Source organism: Camponotus vicinus, unplaced genomic scaffold, assembly GCF_025532165.1.
Source record: "Camponotus vicinus isolate PSW18456_S1 unplaced genomic scaffold, iyCamVici1.0 SCAF_6, whole genome shotgun sequence".
Taxonomy (NCBI): domain Eukaryota; kingdom Metazoa; phylum Arthropoda; class Insecta; order Hymenoptera; family Formicidae; genus Camponotus; species Camponotus vicinus.
Genome location: NW_028141978.1, coordinates 5,615,538 through 5,641,762, shown reverse-complemented (window position 1 = coordinate 5,641,762; position 26,225 = coordinate 5,615,538). Strand labels below are relative to the sequence as shown.

Below are 26,225 nucleotides of genomic sequence, written 5' to 3'. Positions count from 1 at the left end.
AAATTGAACTGATTGCGAATTGAATCACTAATTAATCTTTTGTTCTATCTTGACAATTATGATATATTGTATATACTGCAACAACGAAGATTGGCATTATTTGTAAATTATTCGTTGCTCGTTCACTGAATATTAGATATTTATATGTTATGAAATATATCCACATACATTACATAAACTAGGAATATATAGAATATAATTATAGAATACAAGATTTATAGACAGCATTGAATATCTTTAATATTATATAATATTTAACATAAAGCAAATATGTGATATAACTTTAAACATATATCTCATTTTTAATTACTTTTCTTTCGAATTTAAAATCAATATGATATTGTGCAATGACATAATCTTATATATTATTGTCGTCTATTAATTACCTCGACTTGAAGTAAATTAATTTTGAAAAAATACTGTTGTGTTGTTTAGAAGTAATTAAATTATATTCTATATAGATATTCCTTTATCTTTAAAGAGATGTATACATATGAGTGTTCTGTTTCAATGTGATTCACTTAAATATAGTTAAATTGTATATTGATTAGAATATAATTTTTTGTAATAATTATCGTAATTATCTAATTATTTATCACTAGAAGTTGTTAATGATAGAAATATATCTATAATCTTACCACCGTGATCTTATTACTTCGAGAGATGATCGGAAACTAACAACTCGATATTTAGAGATAGAGAACATGACTATTTAAAATGTAAATAAACTTTCTGGATCATATCTTTCTCTCTTTTTCTTTCTTTTTTTATATGTGTTTAGACATAGGGTGTCCAGAATTAACGAATTTTCTTTTTACATTACGGCTTAAACTGCAAACGCTTTAATTTTAAGATTTTATCTTTTAAGATAAAAAACATTTTTCCATTTTAATTTAAAGGATGAGAGTCTTTAAGATAAAATTGTAAAAATAAAACGAATATAAAAATAGGAAACACAATTTACCAGTTTCTATAATTGATTTATTATTTTATCATATATATATATATATAGCGTAAACATTTTTTCACATATATAATATAATATGTTATAAGTATTCATAAAAGATATTTCGGCAAGGGAAATGTAAAATGTATCATTGTTGAATCGTTAGCATTTACTTCGTCCTGTTCGTAATCTAGTTCAATAGATTTTTCTTTCCACAAATCTTCCTGTAGAGAAGATATATATATATACTTTTTTTTTTCTTTTTCTTAAAGTGCATGCACCTAATTTTTCAAATTACGTGAGTACTTGTAAGATTGGCTATCTCTAACAATATTTCGTCGATAATTATACAAAATTAAATTAGATATGTTCAGGAATGAAGATACTAAGGAATTAATAAAGTAAAAATTAGTCTTTCGTCTGTGAGATATTTATTCAATTCAGTATCGGATTGCTCAAAACTTGCAGAAGGGAACGATCAGCGTCAACAATAAATACACTCGTCGGACAATAGACAATATGTGTTTATTTAATAGTCTCGCTATATATTAGATACTTATACGACTTGTCCGCTCTAACAGATCGCTGCCTACAACATGACGGCCGAATTTTATTGTGCCTGGCCCTACTAGTCCTTATTGTGCTTGAATCTATGATGGGTCGACGTCATCTCATTTGGTTTATTCGCATGATTACTTACAATTAGTAATCCTTTTATTTGCCTTAAACCATCGATCGCCAACTACGAGCGAGAGTGGATTATACTCGCTATTGTAAGACATCGCGTTACACGAAATCGGCTCGTGCTGTTACGGTGATCCGTTGCTACGTGACAAATTGCTATATATTAAGTCATCAAAATTTACTGAACATAAAATATTTTTATATTTTTAATTATTTGCATTTGTGCATTGTAAAAATAAAACGAATATTCCCTCTAATTTATAAAATATACATTTTTTTTAACTTATATGTTGAAATTTACATTTATTTAAAAATAGAACATTTAATACGTGTATTAAAATATAAATTCTAAAAAATTATATCTTATATATACCAAATATATATCAAAAATTATGTTAAATTTGTACAAAATGTAAAATAATTTGATAATTAACATAAATGATTTGTAAAAATTAAAAAAGTATTTCATATTTGCATCATAAAATATAACGACACTATCAGTATCCTGCGTACTAAAAACGATAGACGAGGTAATTACATAAAACTGCGATTATCAAAAGAAGACAACTGTTATATAATAACAACATCGATAAATCTTCCACATAACACTAATAATGAAACGATATCTCTATAGCGCGCAATAAATTATTATTATTAACAGATATTATATGTATATATGTATATAATATATTTATATCCTATACAAGAAAATTTTTGCGATTCAACGATTTATCTCTCGTAATCACCACGTCAATCGGAGTATCTATATTCAAGGAAAGTGTTCGCAGGATGCATTTTTAAAGCAAAATTCTTCCAGCAATCGTGTCGTCATCGTAGAAACGGATCGTCGCACCAAATTCCGTCTTGAATTTTATTTCAGGACTTTTTTATTCGTAAATCGTGAAGAAGAACGCAAAAGTGCGAAGCGCATCGTGCACGTGCTTCGCGCGTATTGACGTTAATTACAATATTTATTACGATGCACATCGATCCGCGCAAGCAGGTGCACGCGAATACCGCGAGCTCGAGCGAATTCGTTCGCGATATCTGCTGTCGGGGATTCTTTTTACTCCGTTGTCCTTCGACGTACTTTCCAGCCGAGTGTGATGCATTTTATCTGTAAAATTATATCTGCAAAGCTAAATTGGTACATATTAAAAAAAGGTACGTCTTTCTTCGTTACGTTTTACTTAAACTCTATATGTATATATATTACTTCTCCTCTCTCTGTACTTATGTTATTTACTAAAATTATCATTTCGAGAAATTGTATGATAAATGTGTTGCATTACATCAAGAGGAATTTAACGCGAGGACGACGGTGTAAATCCAACGATTTCAAAGCGATATAACTAAAAAGTTTCAGACGAGAACGCGCACACAAGTATTTCGCTTCATATATCTTCTTCTTTTTTTTTTGTTCTTTTTGCTTTTTACGACAAACGTGACTCATTATATAATGGCACACAGCATGGCAGTTGCAACAATGTACTTTAAACTATTACTTTAATTAGCTTATTTCTTAACTTACTTTGATAAATCTTATTTTTAGATTCGTCGCACTCTTCCAGTCCACAATCTATCAGTACCTCTCTCTCTCTTTCTCTCTTTCTCATTTATAATCATTAATTCTCCTACCTGTGACCGGAAATCACCGAATCGCGAGAAAAAATCATAAAAAAATGAACATGAGAGCAATTTCTTGGGGCGATTTTCGGCGATTTTCGGCGAATTAACAATACTTGCTCCAGATATACGCGACGCATAATTAATTAGCGTCGCAAGGACTAGACAAAACAGAAGTTATCTCACTCGTATTCTTCTTTCCTTTTTCTTCCACTTTCTCTCCCTTTCTTTCACTCAATGCACACTTGTTACACACTCTTTTGCGACTTATACTTCTGCGTTGTCGCATATTATTATCATCCGCTTAGATATATACACGCGATCGAAAGTTGTATTGCGTCGACTTTTCTTCGAGATTATTAATATTACACAATAATTTAATCGAAGCGTTCTCCCTCGCGCGTTTCTTCTTCGTTAAATTTGTCATCAATTGTTCACTTAGCGATTAAACACGTAGAAATTGGAGAATAGAAAAGGAGTGGCTTGGAATCATGTCGTACCGGGTATCGAGTCTTATCAGATGCTGATGCATCCTTTTGAATGAGGAAATTCAATTTTCTGCAATGCAAACGATTATCAGCAATAAAGAAAAGCGACAATAAAGATGAAAAGCTTCGATATTTACTGTACTTGATTTTTAAAGAATTAAATATTTTGATACATGTAATTATCTTTTGATTTTTATCGCGAATCTTGATTTCTGTTAAATCATATTGTGTTCAGAATTTTATTTTCTTTTTATCTCGAAGCAGCATCCAATAAGGGTTGCGATAACGCCAGTACGATTTTCCTTATAATATTCACATAAAAATCGTACTTTTTTTTTTAGTATTTTTTTATCGTGGACACTTAACAATCACGAGTCAAAAAATAATATCAAGACCGCTTTTCTTTAGCTTTCTTTTACTCAACCTCTCACTCTCGTCTCACTCTGCAGTCTCGCTTTAGGATCGCCTTGAGTGCCTTATAAACGGTGAGATTCGAGGGGAGGAGGATCTGAATAATACCCGATGGGTGATTTACATAGCGAAAGATCTATCATAATTTACATTAAGTATTTTTTTGACTGATTATTTTGAAAAATGATTTTAGGCATGAGAGAGAAAGTAAATATTTAATATAAATATTTAATATTGTTTCTCCGAACAAATTACATGTTATTTAAAGATATAATTCGTTGATGGAAATGACAGCGCGATGTCTTTAAATTGTGGATGAGAGAATCAAGTGACGACGATTGTTGTTAAGTAAAATCGGGCCTAAAGTTTAACGAGTGCTTATTACATTATCGATTATTATAATGCTTCTAACGATTTTAGGCGCGATCTGTTGCGAAAATCAATCGCATCCTCCCTCTCGTTCGTTCTCTCACTCGAACTCTTTTCATCTTTTGGATGCGGACAAAGACTATGACATCGATTGTATCGAAAGAAACTCGTGGAGTGTGTGTGATCGGATAATACATTACTATTATATTATATTACGTTAGTATCTAATAAGTAAGAATCTAATAAGTCAACAAGAAATTCGATCTGATACTTTGTCTATATCTGTCATTCTTTCGTTCGTGCATACATCCATGCATTCATCGTAGCTTTTCGCGAAACGAAAATTGCAAAATTCAAATTATTATTGAATTATGCACATTAAAGAATTAATATCTTAAATTCAATTCATATACAACATTAATGAAAATTAAATAAAACTTGTAAAATATTCGATATATACCATAAAAGTGAGATAAATATTTGGGATTATATATATTGCAATCTTCAAGAATAAAAAATTCCACGTTTTGAACAAATAAAATGTTTTCAGTTTTTTTAAAAAATGGAGATTTTCTTGTCAGATGCGCGTAACACATTCATACATTAAACATTTATTCCTGTTAACAATTGTGTTAATTAACGATAATATTATTTTTTTTCTGCTTAGTTAGCTATATATGATGTAACACGATGATATAGGCTTGATATGACGGTGGCACACATTAACTAATTGTTTCTTTTTATTTCTCTCCCATCTTCCTTCCTCTCCACCTCATCTTCGATCTCTTGATTCGTTTGATGCAAAAAAGATATTTAACAATCATATTACGTTCTTCATTTTATATACATATGTAGATCAGCAATAACAGCAATTCAATTGGAAAATTACAAAATGTAAATAGTTGCAGGCAGCAAAAATTAAATAACTCCAGTGCTATCTTTTTCGTAAAAATTAAATTTTTAATAACATCTTTTATGTCGTTAATAAAATTTCACTATTTGTGTCTAACATCTTTATAAAAATATAAAAAATTCCAGATAAATAATATTTAGGTGGTCCAAACAATTATTAATATGTCAATTATTAGATTGTCTGTATATTTGATTCTCTTGAACATTCATAAATTTAACAGAAATATATTTCTTTCACGAGATTCTTACTTTACTTTTCTCATTGCTCTAGTAATATTGAGACTATTTCATCTGTACGTCTATTTATTTGAGATTAGAGGACAGAAGTAAGAGAGGAAGTTGTTTCAATTGCGGCGACATAATCATCCTTCAGACATAAATTGCAGCCAAGTATCGTGATGAATATAATTATTTTCCAAGAAAATATAATTAAATTAAATTTTAAAAGATTTAATTATTAAATTTTACGAATTAAATATGACTATTAATAAAAAAAATTACGAAAAATCGATAAATACTTTTAGAGTTATTGATTTAAAAAAATATTGAAATAAAACAGTAATATTACATTTTTATCCGATTTTTGGATACATTTTATAGCTCACGATACTTTGCTCCAATAAATATTTACGTCGCGCAAAATATACGCACTTTGATTCCAGCTTATAGATGTCCTAATGTTTAAATATATTAGAGTCGAGTTAATAAGTCTTTTTTTTAGATCTAGTGGTTTGTAGATATTTCGTCGAGATGCGCAGAGGCGTCGGAGTTAATGAATAGGAAATGGGTAAACTAGCAACGAGAGAAGTGCTGTCGTATACCCGTGGAATTCACACAAAAGATATCTTCAAGTATTAACGATAAAATTTTACACTTTCAACATTTCGTAATCAACTCACCGCGATGGCAGACGCGATAATATTAGCGGCGAGCGAGATCGAACGATCGTAGAATTTGTTATTCGACGGAATTTCTCTCCATTATTTGTCTCTACTTTGATACTTTATCATCGCGTTAGAGCTTCCACAAAAAAGCAATTATTTATTGGACATTCGAAAATGTTGCAATGTTGTATCATTTCAGGTCGCTCGCCAGCTTTTGTCTCCAAATACGTCGTCATCTTTAAAACATCTCGTTTATATCAAGTTTTGACGGTAATCAATCGATTAATCGCATAAGAAGAAAAAGAAAACATAATAAAATATCGCATCGTGCATGTTTAATTATGTCAGTAAGCTTATAAGCGATCGATACCTCATCGTTATTTCTTAATGCACTTTGTCGCAAATGTACACGATCTATACACGATGATGACATATCTTGCTCTAACTTAGTGTAACAGGAGCAAGGTTTTTCATTAAATGATTCAGACTGTCACAATTTTTTTAACACTTTTAACGGACTGCCTATTTATTCGTTTAAGATCGAGATTTAGATTATCAATTCTTTTCTGCGATATCTTATTACGATCTGTTGTCCTCATAGAATACAATGTATCACATATATATACATAGTAATAGTACACTCTCGAGTATCCGGACAGTTTCAAATACATGCAGATTTCATTCAGTCAGATATGCATGTACACGAGGTACCTATGCTACAGAGCGTACTCTGGGAGAGGATATAAATCTTTTAAATGGAGGTTCAAGAAGAATTATTCTCGATGATCGGGACAATCGTACAAATGAAAGAAAAAAACATAAGTATTATTTACAACAAACTTTTTAGTGCCTCGGCCACGTTTTCTTGATTCCTTGCAATCTTTTGCGGAACGCACTTTGATCCTGCAAATTGCTGTAATATTTATAGCGACGTATCTTCTTGTATGTTTTTGCGGTTAACGTATCGGTTGCAATAATTTCATATAACATTCCAGATAATATATTAAAAAATAATCTAAATATCTAAAAGAATGTTTGATCTTTTAAATAATACTCTTTCAAAATCTCGAAAATGTTGAGGTTTTAAAATTAATTATACACTTTCCAATTAATTGTCGAAAATATTAAAATAAATAAATAAAAGGAAAGAATATAAAATAATAATAATAAAACTAGTTTCTAATTAGGAATGCAACATATATATCATGATGTAACTTTTTATTAACTTTTCCCTGTTCTAATTTTCTTATCTTTTCTTTACTAGGATTAAAATAATTAAACAAAAAATGTCAGTTTATTTATCAACAGATGTCGATGGTAAACTCATATCTGTTCCAGTGAATCTTCTTATACATCCATAAAATATTTAGATAAAAAAATAAATTATATATTTGGAAATATCAAGATCCAAAAAAATAAAGAATTGTAATTTATGCGAATTTATTATTGTTTCTTTCAATCGTTAATCTAATCTATTTCTTTGCAGCGCTCTAATTTAATTATATATTTATTTATATAGAATTATATAAAAGGATATTGGAGAAATAAATATAAAACAAACTCTTCTAACAAATCGTCAATTTTTTTAACGATTTCATATCTTTGCGCTGCAATGAATTATATAATAAACAACAAGTCGCACAAATATGTATATTTTAATATATTATTGCAACAATAATAAATTATGACGTCTCCGATGATCTAGATATCGCTGAAGTTATTGAAAAGAGAGAAGATAAACACTTATAACACATCTTCAAGCTAATCCATCCAAAATCATCGTACGTCATCTATTATTATCGTATTTTATCCATAGTAAACCATCGAATGTTAATCGACTCGAATTACCAGTAGTTTGAAGAAGCGGCTTCTGATCCTGCCAATTTCTTCAAGTACGATGTGACACGTGGATGATGGGATAACGATTAATGAATCATGACAAAGAAGATGACGATGATGATGAATAATGAACGAGGCAGGCGTGTTGACTGTTGCTACAGTTGTTATTATAGATGGTATATTGTAGTTTTACTGTTGGTGTGTAATTGTTGTTCGTTTCGGTTTCATTTCCGCTATGTTTCTAAGGATGCTCTATAGACTGTCTCTACGTTCGCGAATGTGTGTGCGTATGACAACATCGAGGTAACGAAGAGACTGATACTTCGAAATACCGTAGAAGAGGCCTCAAGTACTTATCTGGTATCCTGTTGATGAATTTGAGACTTATCTTCCCCATCTCTGATATCGAACACCGTCAATGCCTTTGTTCTGTAAAATATCGCGGTCTTTTGATCAACCATATGTGTGATAAATATGAATTTTTGAAGCACTACAAATGTAATAATCATTTATAATAGTTTCCATTCTTATGTTTTAAATTGTTGAATAAAGACTCTCGCATAATTATTCTCGTAAATATTATAAAAATAATAATTAATATAAATATTATTAATGTAAAAATAATCATTATGTAGATATTATTAATTAGAATAAAATTCTAATTATATAATATTATCGTCATACGTTGTGCTTCTTCCAACAAATAATATAAAATTCATATATTGATTTTGTGTGGTTTTCTTTGTTCATTTCTCTAACACTTTAATTACATCTTATTGAGAAACTTTCGAATTTGATTATTTTCTCACGTAATTTTGCAAGTTTTCATTAAAAAGAAAATTATTGGCAACTTACGAATGCTCGCAACTTGTAGTAAGTAATACCGGCGAATTGTCGCCATTTATAGTAGTTAATCTGGACGAATTGATCTTGCTAGGACGATCATCAAAGGAATTATTATTATTGTTATCGTTGTCATCGGATATTTTCTCAATTAATTGCGGTATTGTTTCCAATTTGAAGTCGAAATTAATACTTTTTTCATCCTAAAAATAATTAAATATTAATATCAACAATTAACGTCAGTAATATTATGAGCATAAAGAATTTAGTCAGATTTTTCAAATCACCTCCTCTCTTAGTTTATCGAGTAGTATCTTCTTATCAGCTTTTAATTTTTTTGCCTGATCTGCTTGCGTCGGAGTTTTAATACCTGAATGTTCCAACAAAGCTAAATGAGCGTCCTTCTCGGAAAGAGCAAGTTTCAAGGTTTCGCGCCTATCGAGATCAAATTGTTGGCCTGAATTAAAATCGTATTTTGTCTGATGTAGTTCTTGCAGATTAATCTTTTCCTGATTCGATTGGAGATGCTTCTCTTCGGTTTTGAATATTTTATAAAGGAGTGGTTTGCACGTGATGCATTTCATGGCCGACGCAGCGTGCATAACTGCGATTTTTTTCTCCAAATCGGCGATCTAAAGAATAAAAAAAAACTTTTTAAGATGCATTCTACGATTGCATTGTATTCTAAGTAATTAATCAATTAAATTAAAAATAAATTAAATTATAACTTATTAATATTTCTTGACAGAAGAATAGATTTTATTTGAAATGACTGGATATTATATCTCATAAACTCAAACGTATGCCTAAAAAATTGATTAAAAAAATTAAATAATAATGTATTAATTGTGTAAATGTTTTCTTAACTCACTCTTTGATCTGCTTCCTTCCTAAGCTTTTTTTCGTGTTTGAATTTTCTCTCGGTCTCATCTGTAATTGCGATACTTTGGCGAAGGGCCGCGTCCAACTCCTCTATTTTATGCTCTTTATCTGCGAGATCTTCCTTCAATCGAATTTCTATTTCCTCCTTCTCTTTCAGAACAGCAATCAGCTCTTCGATTGCAACATCGATCCTCTCGCCGAGTGAAGTCTCTAAAGAATTGACCTCCATTTCTAATTCTTGTACTCTCTCGTTTTTTATCCTGATCGTCTCTTTTAATACATCGATGTCTTCTACCATGTACAATTCCTTTTCCAACTCGGCCATTTCTTTCTCCATTTTCAAAAGCTTGTTCTGTTGTTCGACGATCTGCTGCTCGTACTTCTGTATCTTATTATCCTTTTCTGAAATATCGTATTCCATTTCTTTCATTTTTTCTTCTTTCTCTCGCAGCTCCATTTTCACATTCTTATCTTGCTGTTCGACAATCTGCAGTTCGCATTCTTGGATTTTTTTATTTTCTTTAGAAATAATGCGCGTCATATCTTTCAGCTTTTGTTTTTCTTCTAGCTCCCAGGTCATCCTATCGTTACTTTTCTTCGATGTATCTCCAACTAAGAATAAAACGGAAGAATAAAAAGTAATGTAGTTAAAAATTGAAAAAATATAGCAATATATATTTTTATAAAAATTTTACTTACTTGATTGGTTTTCCTCGAATCTCGACAGTTTCTTATTCAGGTCAACAATCTGGTTTTCTAATTGATCGATTCTGCACTCCCGATCCTGCAGCTTCCGTTTAAGACCGTCAATATCATGTTCTTTAACATAGTCCTCCAAGCTGGTCACCATTTCTTCTAATTCTATGATTCTCATTTTGTCAAGCCCCGCGTTTGTGAGACTGTACTTTTGGATACATCTTTCTAACGCCATGATGTGCTCTTTGTCGAGCGACGTCTGATAACGCAGATCACGCATTTCCTTTACGTCCTCCTTGAGAAAACTCTCGAGTTCCTTTATGGCGTCTTCTAGTTCTTCGATTCGTTTAGACTTTCCGTCCATCATTTTCTCGAGGTCACGTAGTATCTGTACGTCCACGTTTTCCCGAAGTAGGTTTTCCAGCAATGCCATTTCCTGTTCTAATTCAACGATGCGTCGATTCTTCATCTCCATTTCCTGCTTCCAGGTCTCTTCGACTTTCTCGTTTGTCCTATCATTGTTATCCTTCTCGGAGGATTTTATCGTATTCCTCGCATGAATTTTCAAAGAATGATTCAAGGCAATCACCTGCCGCTTCAGTGCGACGATTCGCTGATTTTTCATTTCCGGATTACAAAAATTCTTGCACGTTTTCGTCTGCGTTTCAACGTTTTTACTCGTTCTATCGTTCTTTAAGTTCTCACAGCTTTTCAGTTGCTGTTCCAGCTGTACAATACGTTGATTTTTCTCTTCTACCTCTTTCTTCCAGGATTCAATATTGCTCGCGTCACTCAACAAGTCCTTACACTTATCGTAATCCAGCTGGAGATTCTCTATTTTCTTTTCTAGTTTGGATATGGTACGATTCTTCGTCTCTAGTGCTTCTCGCCAGGAGGACTCATCCTTGTTATCCTTGGACTAGCGTGCGGTATGTGTGCCAAAGCGACATTTGTTGGCAAAATGACAAAATGTACAGGAGATAACGAAAATAAAAAAATAAGGAAATACAGAGGAAGATATTTTAATTCAGGCTTTTGTGTGTGTATATGTGGTGTACGTGCATCGATCGGTGCGAAGGATGCAAAAATATGCGTCTTCAAATATTTATTATGTTAAATTCTCGATCCTCGTTATCAATCTGTTTATTTTGCAAAAAAGTCTCGAGATATCTTAATTATTATCCATTGAATTATCGTCCTCCTTTTCTTTGTTGTTGTTTTCTTTCTCTTCGCGTCTGCCGTTTGCCATCTGATTTTCTTTTCCTCTTTTTTTCTTTAGCTCTCTCTTTCTCTCTCGAATATTTAAACTTGTATTTATATTTATATTTACGTCTGTGCATACATATATACACCTACATACGTATATTTTTTCGCGGCCGTGTAGGTAATAATATATACAGGTAAATGCGCGTGTGTGTTTCTTGTGTGTACGCATATGTATGTATATATATATATTTATATATGTATATATATATTTCGGTCTTTCTTCGATATAATAATAATTAATTAACGTTATTGTTGCCGTTGTCGTCTTTTCTCGCGTCATCTCGTTAATATTTATATTTATAATTTATACTCTGTGTATATTTATACCTGTATTTATATCTTTAATATTTATATTTATATTTATATTTATATGTCAAGTTATTGTTGTGTTATTATCGTTATTATCCTTTCGCTATAATTATTAAATATGTTAACAATGGTCGCAGCATTTTACGTAAAATAATTATATGTCTCGACGTAGGTTTTGTCCATCGGCGGATCTACGTTGATCCTTCGTTTAAGTCTCTCGTATATCTATACTCGTATAGTCTTGCTTAATAATATGCAAATTGTACTAAAAAGAACAGAGGAGAGGCGTCTCCAACAAAAATCGACCTTAGAACAAGCTTTTTAGGAAACCGGCGGGTCCCGCCTATTTCGAAGACGCAACATATTTTTGTTTCGTTGTTTATTGTATTGTTAATATTGAAGGAAAGTCAAATGAAAATATGTATAGGAAATAAGCAATGTACATACATAAAGCGTGTGTGATTGTCGTGTATGCATCCGAAAGCAGCATGGAAAATATCAGAAGACAAATAATTAATAGATTAATAGGTTAATAGGTAGAAGGAGAAAATATGTTAATGTATAAATTAATTAATTAATATTTTTCTTAATCATATATATTATTGAATAAATAAACATAAAGTGATACTGACCTCTTGATGTGCAGTTGTAGCTTGTTTTAACTTGGCTTGTGCGGTTTTGAGTGCACTGCAATAGAAAAACCAAGAACATTAATAATGTGACATATTTAAATTAATTTTTTTCTCTCTTTACATATATATAATATATTGTAAAAAATAATTATCCGAAACATATTTGTATTGCATTATCATATTTCATGTAGTACTTACTCTTGAAGTTCTCTAATCTGTTTCTCCTTGGAATTTTGTTCCTCCTGAGTCATCTGCACGAGCTGTAATAGCCTTTCGGTTTCGGCAGAGCTTCTGCTCGATTCTTCCTTCGCCTTTTCCATCTCTTTCTCGGCTGTTTCGAGAGCTTTTTGCATTTCCGCTAATCTCTTGTCTGGCGCTCCACCACTCTGTGCATATCAAACCAAATTTATTGTTAGAGAAAAACTAAGAATAAGATAAATCATAAAAAAATCATAAGAAGTTTCATGAGATTTTACATGAAATCAATAATATATTATTATAATAATGTTTATATATATTAATAAAAATTTATTGAAACATTTCTTTATTAACACTTCCATATTTTCTCAAATCTAGAAACAGTTTGTATTGTAACTTAAATTATTATTTTTATGCTATTAGCTTTTGTAAATTTTATTCCAAAATTATTCGAGATTATAAATTATTAAAATAATTATATGTATATAACTATGCTAGAATTGGAACAGCCAGAATGTGTGCAATCACCTTTTGTAATTGCTGCTCCAGTTGGTCCATTCTCGCCTTTCTCTTCTTTAGATCTTGGTCGAGACCTTGGAGCGTCCTCTCCTTCTCCTCTATCGCCCTAGCTTTCTGATCGACGGACTTCGCCCGTTCCTCTGTCTGTCTTCTCTGTTCTTCCAATTGTCGTCTTTGTTCTTCCATCTGTTTCCTCTCTTGGATAGTATCGGCTCCAGCTCTCGCGGCGCCAGCTTGAAGTTTCTTGTTCGCCTCGTGCAAATCCACCTGCATTTACAAAGAGATAGATTGTAGCGTATTCCTCGCACTTTTGTCGCATGCACGTTTTATTCTTTTTTTTTTCTTTTAATTAGCAGAAAATTAATTGCGAGACAAAGAGAAAAAGAAAAGCTGATATATGCCGTAAGAGCGATAATAACCATTCCAAAATGCAAAATTGTCGAGTGTCTACTTGCGCTTTGGCTTAACCGTGCTTTCCTATAAATATCTCGTTTGTGTGTAAGTTCCAATTTCCAAAGTGCAATTAGATCGCAAAAGGCTAATACGCCAACCCTCGATCTTCTCATTTTCGCAGAATAAAAATTGATCGATAATTTTATTTTTTTCAAGTGATTTGTATTTCACGTTGTTGCAAAGATTAAAGAAGAGAGAGTAGATTTTTAGGAAAAATCGAGAGTGTTGCGTTCTGCCGGCCAAATGATCGACGTGACAAAATTATGAATGCATGATAAGTGAATTATAATAATAATAACAACAATAATGATAATAATAAAACGAATCAAACGCGACATCACACAGAGACTCTTTCATTTCTAATGATTACAGCAAGATGTATATACATACAGAGAAATATATCGTGATAAAAACGTGGCGAATATAAGATAATGTATACATCTACAATGAGAAATATATTTACATGAGCACGAATGCTCGAAATGTGCACCAATCAGAGAGAGGAGGATACCGTTCACTTTAAAATTAATTTACTTTAAACTACCTAACATCGTTAATTCTTACGTGAAAAATATGTATATACGAAAATTCAAGAAATTAATGAGAAAAATTCGAAAGTGAAGCGGTATTTCCCCATCTCGTTGATGCAGTGCATGCTATCCAACATAAAAAGTATTCACGATTACTTTTTGCTGTCATGTTTAACGCGACATAAACGCAGCAGTAATAATACGATTAAATATAGTAATAATAATAATAATTAAAAAAGCGAGCGAACAATAACCAGTACTTTAATTTTTTCCACTCACAATCTTAATTTCTTTTTATATATTTCTATTATTTATTTTTCACTTTCTCATGCGCTCGCTTTCTTCAACGCATAACAATAATAATTACAGTGCCGATGCGGGCAACCAAAAATACAACCATAACGATAATAATAGTTAATAATAATAATAATAATATATTGATACCAATAATAATGACGATAACAATAACAATGACGTAACAACAAAGAGAATCATATAATAATAACAATGAAAACTTTGAACGTATTCCGATAGCAATGAGCGACAAATAGCGGTGCTTAGAAGAAAGGAATAATTTTTTCGCCGAGAAGAGAGGAACTAAGAGAGGAAAAATTGTTATTGGAATAAGGATTGACAAACTCCTTAGCGAAGAGAGATTGCGCTGTTCTGCGACATCGTTGTCAATAATGTAAGATAAGAGAGATGTGCACGAGTGAGTAGTGCATAAGTGCAGCATATCCGTTGCTCCTCATACATATGAGTTACGCATGTATTTACAGACATATATATATATATCTTTGGTTGTTATATATATAAATATATTTTTTTCTGTCAACGTGTGTAAGAATCCATCGGGCCTGTCTGTCTTCGGAGAAGAAGAGGAGGAAAAAAAAGAAGGGACGAGACGTTTTTCTCTTCGCTCTTTCCACAAAATGATTGACTCGATTGCATCGGGATTTTCTTTTTTTTTATAGAATGCGGACAGAATGTGCGGGATAGTGATAATAATGGTTGAGGTATTGATGGAGATGGTGATGGTGCTTATGATGATGGTGTGGATGGCGAATGGTGTGGACTGTCATCAGCAGCGCGAGCGAGCGCGGCGTGAGATCGGCACCTCTGCGGCCGCTAACCTGGTTCTTCTCCAGTTCCTGACACAGCATCTCGAGCTGCGCCTGGAACCGCTCGCGTTCGACTGTCGCCTGCTTAATCTCCTCGCGCGCGCGTTCCAGCTCCTTCTTCAGCCTGGTAACTTCTTGGCCGTTCTGCTGCGAAGGCTGCTGCTGTTGCTGCTGCTGGAGCTGCTGCTGCTGTTGTTGCATAGTGACCTGCATTTGTTGGATCTGCTGCTGATGCGCGTGCAACTGCCGTTCCGTCGTCTGTATTCGCTTCTGTAGCTCGCCGGCCTCGCGCTCAGCTGTGTCCGCTCGCTGCCGTTCCGTCTCGCAGAGTTTTCGCCACTGCTCAAGCTGGGCCGCGTCGGACTGTGCCGTTTCGGCGCCGCGTGACGCCAATTGCTTCTGCAACTCCTGTACTCGCTTCTCCGCTTGATCGGCCCGTTGTCGTTCCTTCTGCTGCGCCTGTTGAACGTTCTGCACTTGTTGCTGCAACCGCTGTACCTCGCGCATCTGCGCATCGAGCGCTTCCTTAGCGGCGCGATCGGGCGTCTGCGCGTGGGCCCGCTGCTGAAGACGACGGGCCTCCTCGCGCTGACGCTCGAGTTCGGCCTCGTTTGCGCTCAATTCTTGCTGGAAATTCACCAACATCTCCTGCGACTTCTCCAGCTGTATCACCAACTGATCGCGCTCAACCTGCAGCTGCTTCGCGTCCGCTTCTAGCTTCTCCTTCAACTTTTCCGAGTGCTTTTCTCGATTCTCCAGGATTGCTGCCATCTTGTCGCGTTCGCGCTGCGCCAACTGCAGTTCGTATTGCTGTCGGGCGAGCTCTTCGTTTCCAGCTATCTGCTGCTGCTGTTGCACGCGACGCAGCTCTTGACGTAACGCCTCACGTTCCTCCCTCAGCAATTGAACGTCCGCAGCGAGACGTTCGAGCTCCTTCTTGGTAGTTTCAGCAGCTTCCTGATATTTGGTGGTCTGTAGATGCGCTTTCTCAAGTTCCTTCGCTAGTCTACCGGCTTCTAGTTCGACTTGATCGCGTGCCACAATAGCCTTGTCTAGGCTGGCGCGCAGACGCTCTACCTCGATGCTCGCGCTCTCCGATCTCGTCTTACCCTCGGTCTGCATCAGCCGCTCCAGCCGTATGATCTCAACGCGCAGCTTCTCGTTGTCCGCTTCGAGAGCCTCCGCCCGCGATTTTATCTTATCGTGCCGGTCACGGATCTTCTCGGCTTCGATTCTCGCGCGTTCAATCTCCGAGCGATTACGCTCCTGCTGCGCCGAAGCCTTGCCAGTTTCGTCGCGTGCCCGCTCGAGTTGAAGCTGCGCCTCGTGCAGCTTCGCCTCGAGCTCGGCATTGCTCGACTGTGTCCTCTTGAGCTCGGCCTCGCGGCCATCTAGCCGCTCGCGCAGCTTATCCACCTCCTGCTGTAGCCTACTACCTTCGCTTTGCCATTTTTCCTGCTCGTACTGGTATTTACCTCGCACGCCTTCCGCACGCTCCAGATCGGCGCGCAGCCTCGAGGCGTCCTGTTCAGCCTTCCGCGCGCGTTCGAGCTCCGCCAGCGCCTTCTCCAGACGGTCACGTAGTCGTTCCACCTCCAGCTTCGCCCACTCGTGCTCTTCCTTCTGTCGCTCCTGGCTCTCCTGGTACTTGCCGAAACGGGTCGCATACCTCTCGCACTCCTCGCGAGCGCTCTCCGCTTCGGCGCGTAGTCGTTCGGCCTCGCCCTGCGCCTTTCTCACCTCGGCCTGCTGACGATCGTGCTTCTCGTACATCTTCTCGATCTCTAGCTGCATACGTGCGAGCTCCTCCTGCGTTTTCTCCGTGGCCCCCTGCGCCTTGTTGAGCTGCGAATGGGCGCGCTCCAGCTCAAAGCTGATGCGCTCGTTGTCAGCTACCACCTTCTCGCGTTCGTTCTGCAAGCGTCGCAGCTCGATCTGCGACTTCTCGTAACGCTCGCGCACCATCTCCAGATCGACGCTAAGCCGATCGATGCTCTCCTTGGACTTCTCCTCGTGCTCCTTGGTACGGCCAAGCTGCAACGCCGCGCGGTCGTACATCTCTTGCACCCGGGTCAGCTCCTCCTGGGCCTTGCGCGCCTCCTCGCGCGACTTGGCCGCCAGCATCTGCTGCTTCTCCGCCTCCAGCTCGAGCCGGTCCTTGTCCGCCTCCATCACGTCGATGCGGTTCTGCAGACGGTACACCTCGCTCTGCCCCCTGCCACATCGCCGTGAGATATTTAGCCTCGGAATATCCTCTGCCTTTTTCGCTACGATCTACCTAATTTTCTACATTTGCGAAAATTCCGTCAGTGATATGTAAAATTAAAATGTTTGCATAAAGTTATTTGGAATATCTTTTTTGGAATATTTTTGTACGATAATATTAAGTCAAGTAAGATTAAGAAGATATCGTTACGTTTACTGAACGTAACACTCGTTGAGATACACTCAAAGCGATTGAGTCTTTCCGATGCAGATATCTGCTAAACGTAGTACCTATCGTATTTCTCCAACATCTTCTCGAATTCCTTCGTGGTGTTCTCCCGTTCCTCGTGAGCTTTATTCAGGGAATATTGAGCCTTCTCCAGTTTCTCCTTCAAGATCTGGATTTCAGTCAAAGCGTCATCTCGCTCCAACTGTTTCACCGAGAAAAAAAACAAAAAAGAAATTATTAATTATTTTTCTTTTACATCTTTTACATTAATTTTTTATTTTTGCAAGATAATATTATACCTACATCAGTCCATAAAGCGAAGCATGCTTTATTATGTAATTTGTAATATACACACGTATGTATATGTTTTTAAGATATAAATAAAGAGGCTAAGAGATTTAAAAGGATAATGATCACTAAAATAAAAAATTAATAATTCTCACCGTCAATTTCTGATGAGTGTTATGCGCCTTTTCCCATCTCTCCTTGACTAAATCGAGTTCCGACAGTACATTCTCCTTCTCGCGTTGCATCTTTCCAATTTGATTCTGCTGCAGTTCTATTCTCTCGTGCATCTTCTCCATTTCCTCCTGGAAACTGTCCCTCTCCTTTTGCAACCGTTGCATTATGACCTAAAGAAACAATCATGGCACGAATCAAATCATTATTAGCAATCGATTTATAAATATAAATCTTACAATTATATTTTTTACTTATTATACTCACTTGAGCCTTTTCGTATTTGTCCTGCAGTCTATCGACTTCGATTTGAATCGCCTCTCGCTCTTTCTGCATCCTTGTCGATTGCCCCAACGCCTTGTCAAGCTGACTTTGTAGATTCTCAAAATCGTAATTCTGTTTCTCTCTCTCCATTTGCATCTACAGTAATTATTGCATTGCATATAATTAAATCGAGGAATAAAATATATACATAATTTGATGAAAATGTTGACAATCTTTTGATATCCAGAAAATTAAAGTTAAAATAACATTATTTTTGATTTATTCGAAACTACTCACTCTACGAACTTCTGTCTGCGTCTTATCGAGCTTCTCTTGCAGCTTGTCAACCTCGCTCTGTGTTTTATCCAAGAGATTTTGTAATTTGTCCTGCTGAAGTTGCGCCTTGCCGAGAGTAGCCTGTGTACGTTCGAGTTCCTCCTGCGACTTTTCGAGCTCGCCAATCGCTTTGTCTCTCTCGGCATGAAGACGAGCCACAGACGCCTGTGCTCGATCGTATTCTTCTCGCAGACTCTCTTGTTCTCCTTGAGCATTCTCCAGTCTGGCCTTGAGCCTGTACACCTCGCCCTGACTTTTTTCCACCTTGAAGAATAAAACAGAAAATTTTGCTAATGTTTTTTTCATATTTAATTCAATTCAGGATCAAATAGTCTTTGAGCAAATTCAAATACTTTTATAAAACATGACATAAAAAGGAAAATTGCATTTCTTTAATTAAAATGTATCGTACTTTTAACATTGTTGAAAAATGTCTTTTCCACGTGCTTATATTCTTTAAATGGTGGTAGAGTGTTCTTTAATTACGAAGAAATTATTTGTAACACCAACTTTTTACTTTTAGAAAGATTTATGTTATCCATTTTTGTGGCACTTTTTATTCCCCGTCATTAACTGGTCTCTTCGCGCGCAAGAATCTCACGGCAAACTCAACGCCAAGACGAGCAAAATGTGAATTTAAGCACACCGTTTAGCCGTGTTCCTTCCATGTTCCAAGCAGGTGATATGGTAATGCGCGCGAGCAATTTTCCAGTCACTTAAACGGCGGAATCGTTACTCTGCTGCCGGTTACAGGACGGAGGCGTGATTGGAAATTGGATCCTATTGGAAGGATGAAGATAGCACAGCGAGGAAAAGAAGAACGAGGAAGAAAGAGGCGAAGCCGAGGAAGAACAACGAAGGAGAATTTTGAAATAGATGTCAAGGAACGTGTTTGAATCGATCCGCGATTAAACCCGATTGTAAATACGCGACCGATACGGATTAAGTCCTCGAGGAAAGTGCTTGTCGAAATGGAACTGCTGAGTCGTGGTCCAAAGCGGATCTTTAGCCGTCCATTAATAGACTACCGTGAGGCGACGTGTACTCCAGTAAAGTAGTTCAGGTTACTTCTGTGCCGATCAATCGATAAGTGCTATAATTGGCGTATAAATAGCGCATTCTCACTAGAAAGACGCCAGAAATCGAGATATTTTAGGCAATTGCGAGATCGAAGTGCTCCGAAAGGGAGCTTCGTCTCTCTTGTGATTTAGGACGGGAGATATTTTCAATTTGCTGTAAATAACAATTTTCTTATTAGGATATAGTATATCAGTTTATCTTGTTAACGTACCTGTATTAACGATATTAAGATATAGCTTAAAATATCTGAGTTTTCATAAAAAATATGAAAAGCGCTTTTAATAACTTTTTTAATAAATTACGATAGACTAAACTTAACAGCTTTCATAAAAGAGGCTGCAAAATTTTTAAGCTATCTCAATTTTTAATTCAAATTTATTGGCAATGAAACACACGTTTCGAATATTTATTTAATATAAAAATTTATATATCATATAACTTATATAAAGGTCATGCATTGTACGATATTAAAATAAAAAAAATAATTACCTTTTCTTGCAGGGTCGCGGCCTCGGCACGCGCCCTCTCGTTGTCCGCTTGCGTGACCCTCAGTTCGGCCTGAGCTCTCCTTAATTCGGCGGCCGATTTGTCAGCTCGTTCCTGAATACGTTCCATTTCCTGGGACGAATTCAGCGTGCCTCTGCCGTATCCCTGCGATCGTTCCATATCGTGTCGCAGCCTCTCGTTCTCGAGCTCCAGTCTAGCTAACCGCTGCTTCGCCGCCTCCCAGTCCGCGCCGCTGCGCCCGACCTCGGACGCGGCCTTGTCCAGCTCGGCCTTGCTCTTGCCGAGCTCGGATTGCGAGCTTTCAAGCTTCGCCTCCAGTCGGTCTTTCTCCGCCTGTGCTCGTTCCAGTCGCGCACCCAACTTCTCGACCTAGCGATGAATACGTGGACAATTGTTAGTGCCATTTTCTTAGATAATGGATTCATTATTTTTTAGACATGCATAATTTATGAAGTACAAATTTATAAATGTAAACGTGCAACATAAAGATATAAAACTAATTGTATATATATTGCAAAACACATTATTATAAAAATTGAATTAAGCTAAATGAATAAATAAATATAAAAAAATAGTTTTAAGCATCTTTATTGTATCTTGTAAATATTCTCGTTGATTTTATTTATTTATTCGTCACGGTAAGCTTTTTGTTTTAATTTAGCCTTTTGTTTTTGAGCAAACGATTTATAATAACTCAGAAAAAATTTATGACAAGTGTGTGTGTGTGTCTTTCCCGTTTTTAGCTTTCCATTTAATTTCACCTCAGACTCCAAAGTATGTATCTTCATTTTATATTCGGCGAGCTCTCTCTCATGCAATTCCCTCTCCTCTTGCTTCTCCTGCTCGGCTCGGTCCCTTTGCTCTCGTAATTGTGCCATTTGCTTCTCTTTATCTCCAATCGCCTCCTCAAGGCTGCTAAGTGCACCCTCGCTACTGCAATGATGCGCCTGCATCGCCGTCAGCCTGGCCCTGGCCATGTCGACCTGATTGTCCTTCTCCTTCAGCAGATCCTCCAAATTCTCGATCTAAAGTCAACAACGGACTCAGTCATAAGATGAAGAGTGCTATCTTATTTACCAGTCGATTTGTTAGTACAATCGAAAATTGCTAATTTGACTTTTGTACTGTTATAGAAATGATACTATTCTTTGTTTAAGTCAAACAATTTGATCTCCAAATTTAATCTACGATAAAGTCAAATTTTGACGTTATGAAAAATTTTATATCAAATTATGTGTACATGTTAGTATAGTTAATTACTACATATTTTAGATGAAAAGGAAGGATAAAAAAAGGCGTGGAAAGATAAATTGGTGTATCGCGAAATGTATACTACATTTAGAAAATTAAATATGGGACGATTTTCACGCGAATCGTGAATTCGACGCGTTATCCGTTAATTGCTGCGTAGCTAATGAAGTCCCGTGAGATAATTAAGGAAGTTATTAATTAACGTAAATTCACGTCATCACCTACCTGCCAACGCACTTTCGTCGGTCTTCTTTTATTCACATAATCATACTCAGACATCATCGTAACGACAGGCACGCTAATGTAAAAATAAATACGGTGCTCGTGTCAAAGCAAATAATAGATATAAATAGCATACGTAACATAAATATGATTATGACGGATAATAACGACATAAGGGACGATTAAACAAATGAAATATATAAATTACAACTTATACACATATAAGCGCACGTAATACAATATAAATTATACGATTAACATCAAATAATTTACTTACTATTATCTATTAATTAAATAATAAAATAATTAAGTATATTAAATATTAAAATAATTAATAAGAATAGAAGAAAAAGATCTAGAATAGTGTGTTTATATTTTACCAATTAATATAATATTTCCTCTCTTGCACATAACATAATCAACGCAAAATAATCGCAATTAACAACATAATTTTTGTACAAATACATTCACCAATCAGAAATGACAGAACATATTGCAAACTAATAAGTATAGTCGCAGGACGAGTTTATTGTCCATCCTTCTACAAATTTATTGTCGCTCTTCTATGGAGTTAATTTCTCGTCAATCGCAAAAGAAAAAATTCTAGAAAGGATACGATAAAAAATAAAAAGGAATAAGGAATTTAATCTTGCAATAATGATACTTTATCGTCTATGGAACGCCACTAAAAAAGGAATGGTGCGAATTAATACAGAAATAAAGTGTGATAGAAAATTCTGCGGGCGCAAACACAGTGCAAACGCAATGCAACGTTCTCGCAAACTGCATTTGCGCTCGCGATTACTGTACATCGACTAGCAAAAACATTGTAAGAAACGTCATATAAACGCGCGCGCGCACATCACATGCCATCCAAATCGACGGCCGAATTTCCGACACTCATGCGCATTCTCTCTCTTTCTCTCTACCGCGTTGCAACATCACCGGGGGAGATGGTATTAACACATCGAGTACAAGCTTCGCTCTTTCTCAGTCGCCCCGACAATTAGTGCTCGGTACTTTACGTGAGTACACGGTGCGCGCCCTTAATCCGGAGATCTCGTGTCCGTTCTATCAAAACGTGAAAGTAAGGCGAGGATTTTATCGCGCGTTCATAAAGCTGATGAAGGGATAATCAAAAGCGAAGGCTCTGTCAAAGCAGATTCAGAATCACTTTCATACGAGTTGAGCTTTTCCAAGAGCTGAGATTAGTATAAATGTGTAGCGTTTTTTATAGAGGCAATCAAAACAGAATTTTATAGAACTTATTAGTTTTGCTCTTCGACTAGAATTGCAATATTAAGCATAATGCATGACTTTGATATATTTTCATTCTGTCTATTCGATACAATATTTTTTTCCCACAAAATATTTTTTTATATAGATTATTAATGATAAATTAAATATAATTATTCGAATTTATTAAATATATTATTCGTTAAATATAATTATTCGAATTTTACTTAGAATTTGGTGCGAGAGATGCAAAATATTCTTTTCACGATGGGACATACACAAAGTTCTCTCGTCTTAGTATATACTGGTCGTCAAATATACAATCGATACCGATTCTGAATTACGTTACCCAGTGTCAGCACACGTACGTCATCCCTCGTGGGATCAGCTTCTGGAATTTCCTCAAAGAGCCGATTGCAATTCACGAGACGATTGATTGAATTCGTACTCGTACTCATGCGCATTCCGTTTCTTTACTGTGTGGGAGGCATTATATTAGGGTGCGAAACGTACTCTCGTCGATTATAACCCTTTTGTCCCGAATTATTTTTAAATTAAAATAGATTTCCTATGTCATTTCGGTAATAATGATTATAATTATTTATCATATCTGTTTAATTAAAATCTATCATTTTATTTTTACTCTTGATATTTATACTTATATAAATATGTGGATTATATTTGCTGTTACATATCATTATTGTAAATTATTTTAACAAATGTAGCTTTCTAAAATATAATTTTTTCAAATAATTTCTTGTAATAATTAGAACGATAACGGGGGAACTATTATTTAATTTCTTACTGTTTTTAGTGCTGATTTTTTCAATCACATGCAAAGATGATACTATCTATATGCAAGAACACGTTGCAAGCGAGATAAGGTTTTAAGAGAGATAATAGAGAAAAAAATATACGATAATAAAAATCTTTATAGCTCGTCCTGCAGTTTCCTCTTAAAGTAACGAATAATATTCTATCGACTCGCAATCTACTCCGTGCTCAAGGTAAATATTTCCTTAAGCGCTAATTGGTTTCCACGTGATAAGAAAATACACTTTGCCGGACTCGTCCGCTTTTGCATTTGTATCTCCTTAGACGAAATGCTGCCGTGCGCGCGATAAGGAAATTTATTTCGCGAAAGTTGTCTGCTTCGTCCCGGCAATTTTCCCATAATGCTCGCCCGTTCCGAGAGTTATGAATCACGATAAAGCACGGTAGGATTCTCGATGAATATAAAACGGAAACGAATCCGTGCAAGAATAGTCGTATTGCGGAAAGCGGATGAAAGGAGACGAAAGCGATATGAAAATAGACGAAGCCTATTGAAGATTGTGACTCCAACGGGAAAGTTCAAGCAACATAAAGAGCGAGAAGAGGCCTTACCTTGCGCTGGAGAACGTTGATCTTGCGGTCCTTGATGTCCATGTGATCCTTGATCTCGTTCAGCTCGGTATTCATGCGATTGCGCTCCTGTTGCGCCTGCATCGCCGCCTGCGTCTTCTTCTCAATCATCCGGTTCTTCTCCTCGAGCCGTTGTCGCATCTCCTCGACCTGCGAAACGGGCACATTTTTAAATTTCCAGGACTGTAGAGGATGGTTTGCCAAGGGCCCGGGACGAGAAGAAAAGTCTTTAGGCGAGTCCAATCCAGAATATTCAACGCGCAATACGTACGACGCAAGTACACGCGACGCCGCGACGCAAAGCGCCGCGATGTTGAAATCGAGGGTGGAGAGACGAGAAGAGAGAAGCTCGACCCAGTTTTCCGCGACGGCTTGGCCTTCCTCTCGCCAATGGTGGCCTCTCCCGAGCACGCAATTTGCTGCAGCTTTAACTTGACTTCCGACTCGTAAGACCGATTTGTCAAACAGCTGATCGAAATCACATGCCGATTATACTCTTTCGAAAGTTCTTTTTCGGCTTAGAAAGGTTTTTCCAAAGGCTTAGGATGTTTTTCTTCTTTCTCTCTTTTCCCGAATTTGTCTTGTGGGATTAATCGAAAGAGATTTTCCTAATATCTTGGTCTGTTTGGTGAATGATTTCAATTTTGGCCAGATAATCATTTTCAATTTTTTTTCAAAATATAAGACAAAGATCCAGAAATCTTATATCTTGGAGAATATTGAAAAACAAGAAAATCTCTTTTCTCTCGAATTAAAAACAAGATAAATTTGCATTCAGAAGTCTTTTCTTTGTATCGATAATCGTTTTAAAATTCATAAGAATATATATGAGTTGAGACAACATTTTTCACCTCGTTTAAAATCGATTTCACAACTTCGTTTTAGTTTTGCTTCACGTTAGACTACCGACAGAATTTTTCAAGTCTCCGCATTCGCTTCGGCTTTTATCGACGTTTTTAAAAGAACTCGTAAAGGCTCATATGAGAAGTTGTAAAAGCGGAAAAAATTGACCCAACTTTTTCATTTAAAACAACAAACTCGTATACATGCTTTTAGGTAATAGCATTAGGATAGATACAGTATATTTTACTGTTCTCACATAGGGAGTAGAGAATGTATTCGACAAACATCTGAATTTCGGTGGTGTGGTTAGAAATTTGGTATCGATTGCGGCCGCGTTCTAGTTTCGAATCGGTGTAACAGAAAACAATAAAATTGGTGATAAACTTGTTTACCGAAAACATATTTGGCAAAAATCCTTGTAAATTCTCAGACATTTAAAGACTTTTGTAATTTTGGATTGTTCTCTTTGAAGGCAGAAAATAAATCTTCTACGAGAAATGATTAACGAGCAATAGTAAATTTACTTTTAAGCTCGATCCCCTCAAATAATCATATAAAATAGAAAATAAAAAAATTATAAA

The 26,225-nt window shown here is 35.8% G+C and overlaps 1 protein-coding gene across 13 annotated transcripts in view; it reads right to left on the bottom strand.

Moving 5' to 3' along the window:
- Positions 1-1,452: 1,452 nt before the first annotated feature.
- Brp (ELKS/RAB6-interacting/CAST family member bruchpilot) overlaps positions 1,453-26,225 on the bottom strand; it is a 74,755-nt gene continuing 49,982 nt past the window's right edge. For 8 of the 13 annotated variants that reach the window (XM_083102236.1, XM_083102237.1, XM_083102239.1 and 5 more), the window contains 16 exons: positions 24,784-24,951; positions 21,450-21,713; positions 20,671-21,057; positions 19,063-19,365; positions 18,769-18,921; positions 18,486-18,674; positions 18,105-18,244; positions 15,621-17,823; positions 13,514-13,771; positions 12,986-13,173; positions 12,788-12,842; positions 10,584-11,499; positions 9,874-10,496; positions 9,290-9,634; positions 9,015-9,205; positions 1,453-8,588 (listed from right to left, as the gene is read on the bottom strand). In XM_083102236.1, coding sequence (XP_082958362.1) covers positions 8,513-8,588; positions 9,015-9,205; positions 9,290-9,634; positions 9,874-10,496; positions 10,584-11,499; positions 12,788-12,842; positions 12,986-13,173; positions 13,514-13,771; positions 15,621-17,823; positions 18,105-18,244; positions 18,486-18,674; positions 18,769-18,921; positions 19,063-19,365; positions 20,671-21,057; positions 21,450-21,713; positions 24,784-24,951 — 6,459 coding nt within the window. In that variant the 3' untranslated portion in view covers positions 1,453-8,512. Of the gene's footprint in view, positions 8,589-9,014; positions 9,206-9,289; positions 9,635-9,873; positions 10,497-10,583; positions 12,499-12,787; positions 12,843-12,985; positions 13,174-13,513; positions 13,772-15,620; positions 17,824-18,104; positions 18,245-18,485; positions 18,675-18,768; positions 18,922-19,062; positions 19,366-20,670; positions 21,058-21,449; positions 21,714-22,164; positions 22,238-23,746; positions 23,870-24,783; positions 24,952-26,225 lie in introns of those variants that run through there. The other 5 variants (XM_083102245.1, XM_083102246.1, XM_083102249.1 and 2 more) reach the window with 3 other exon arrangements.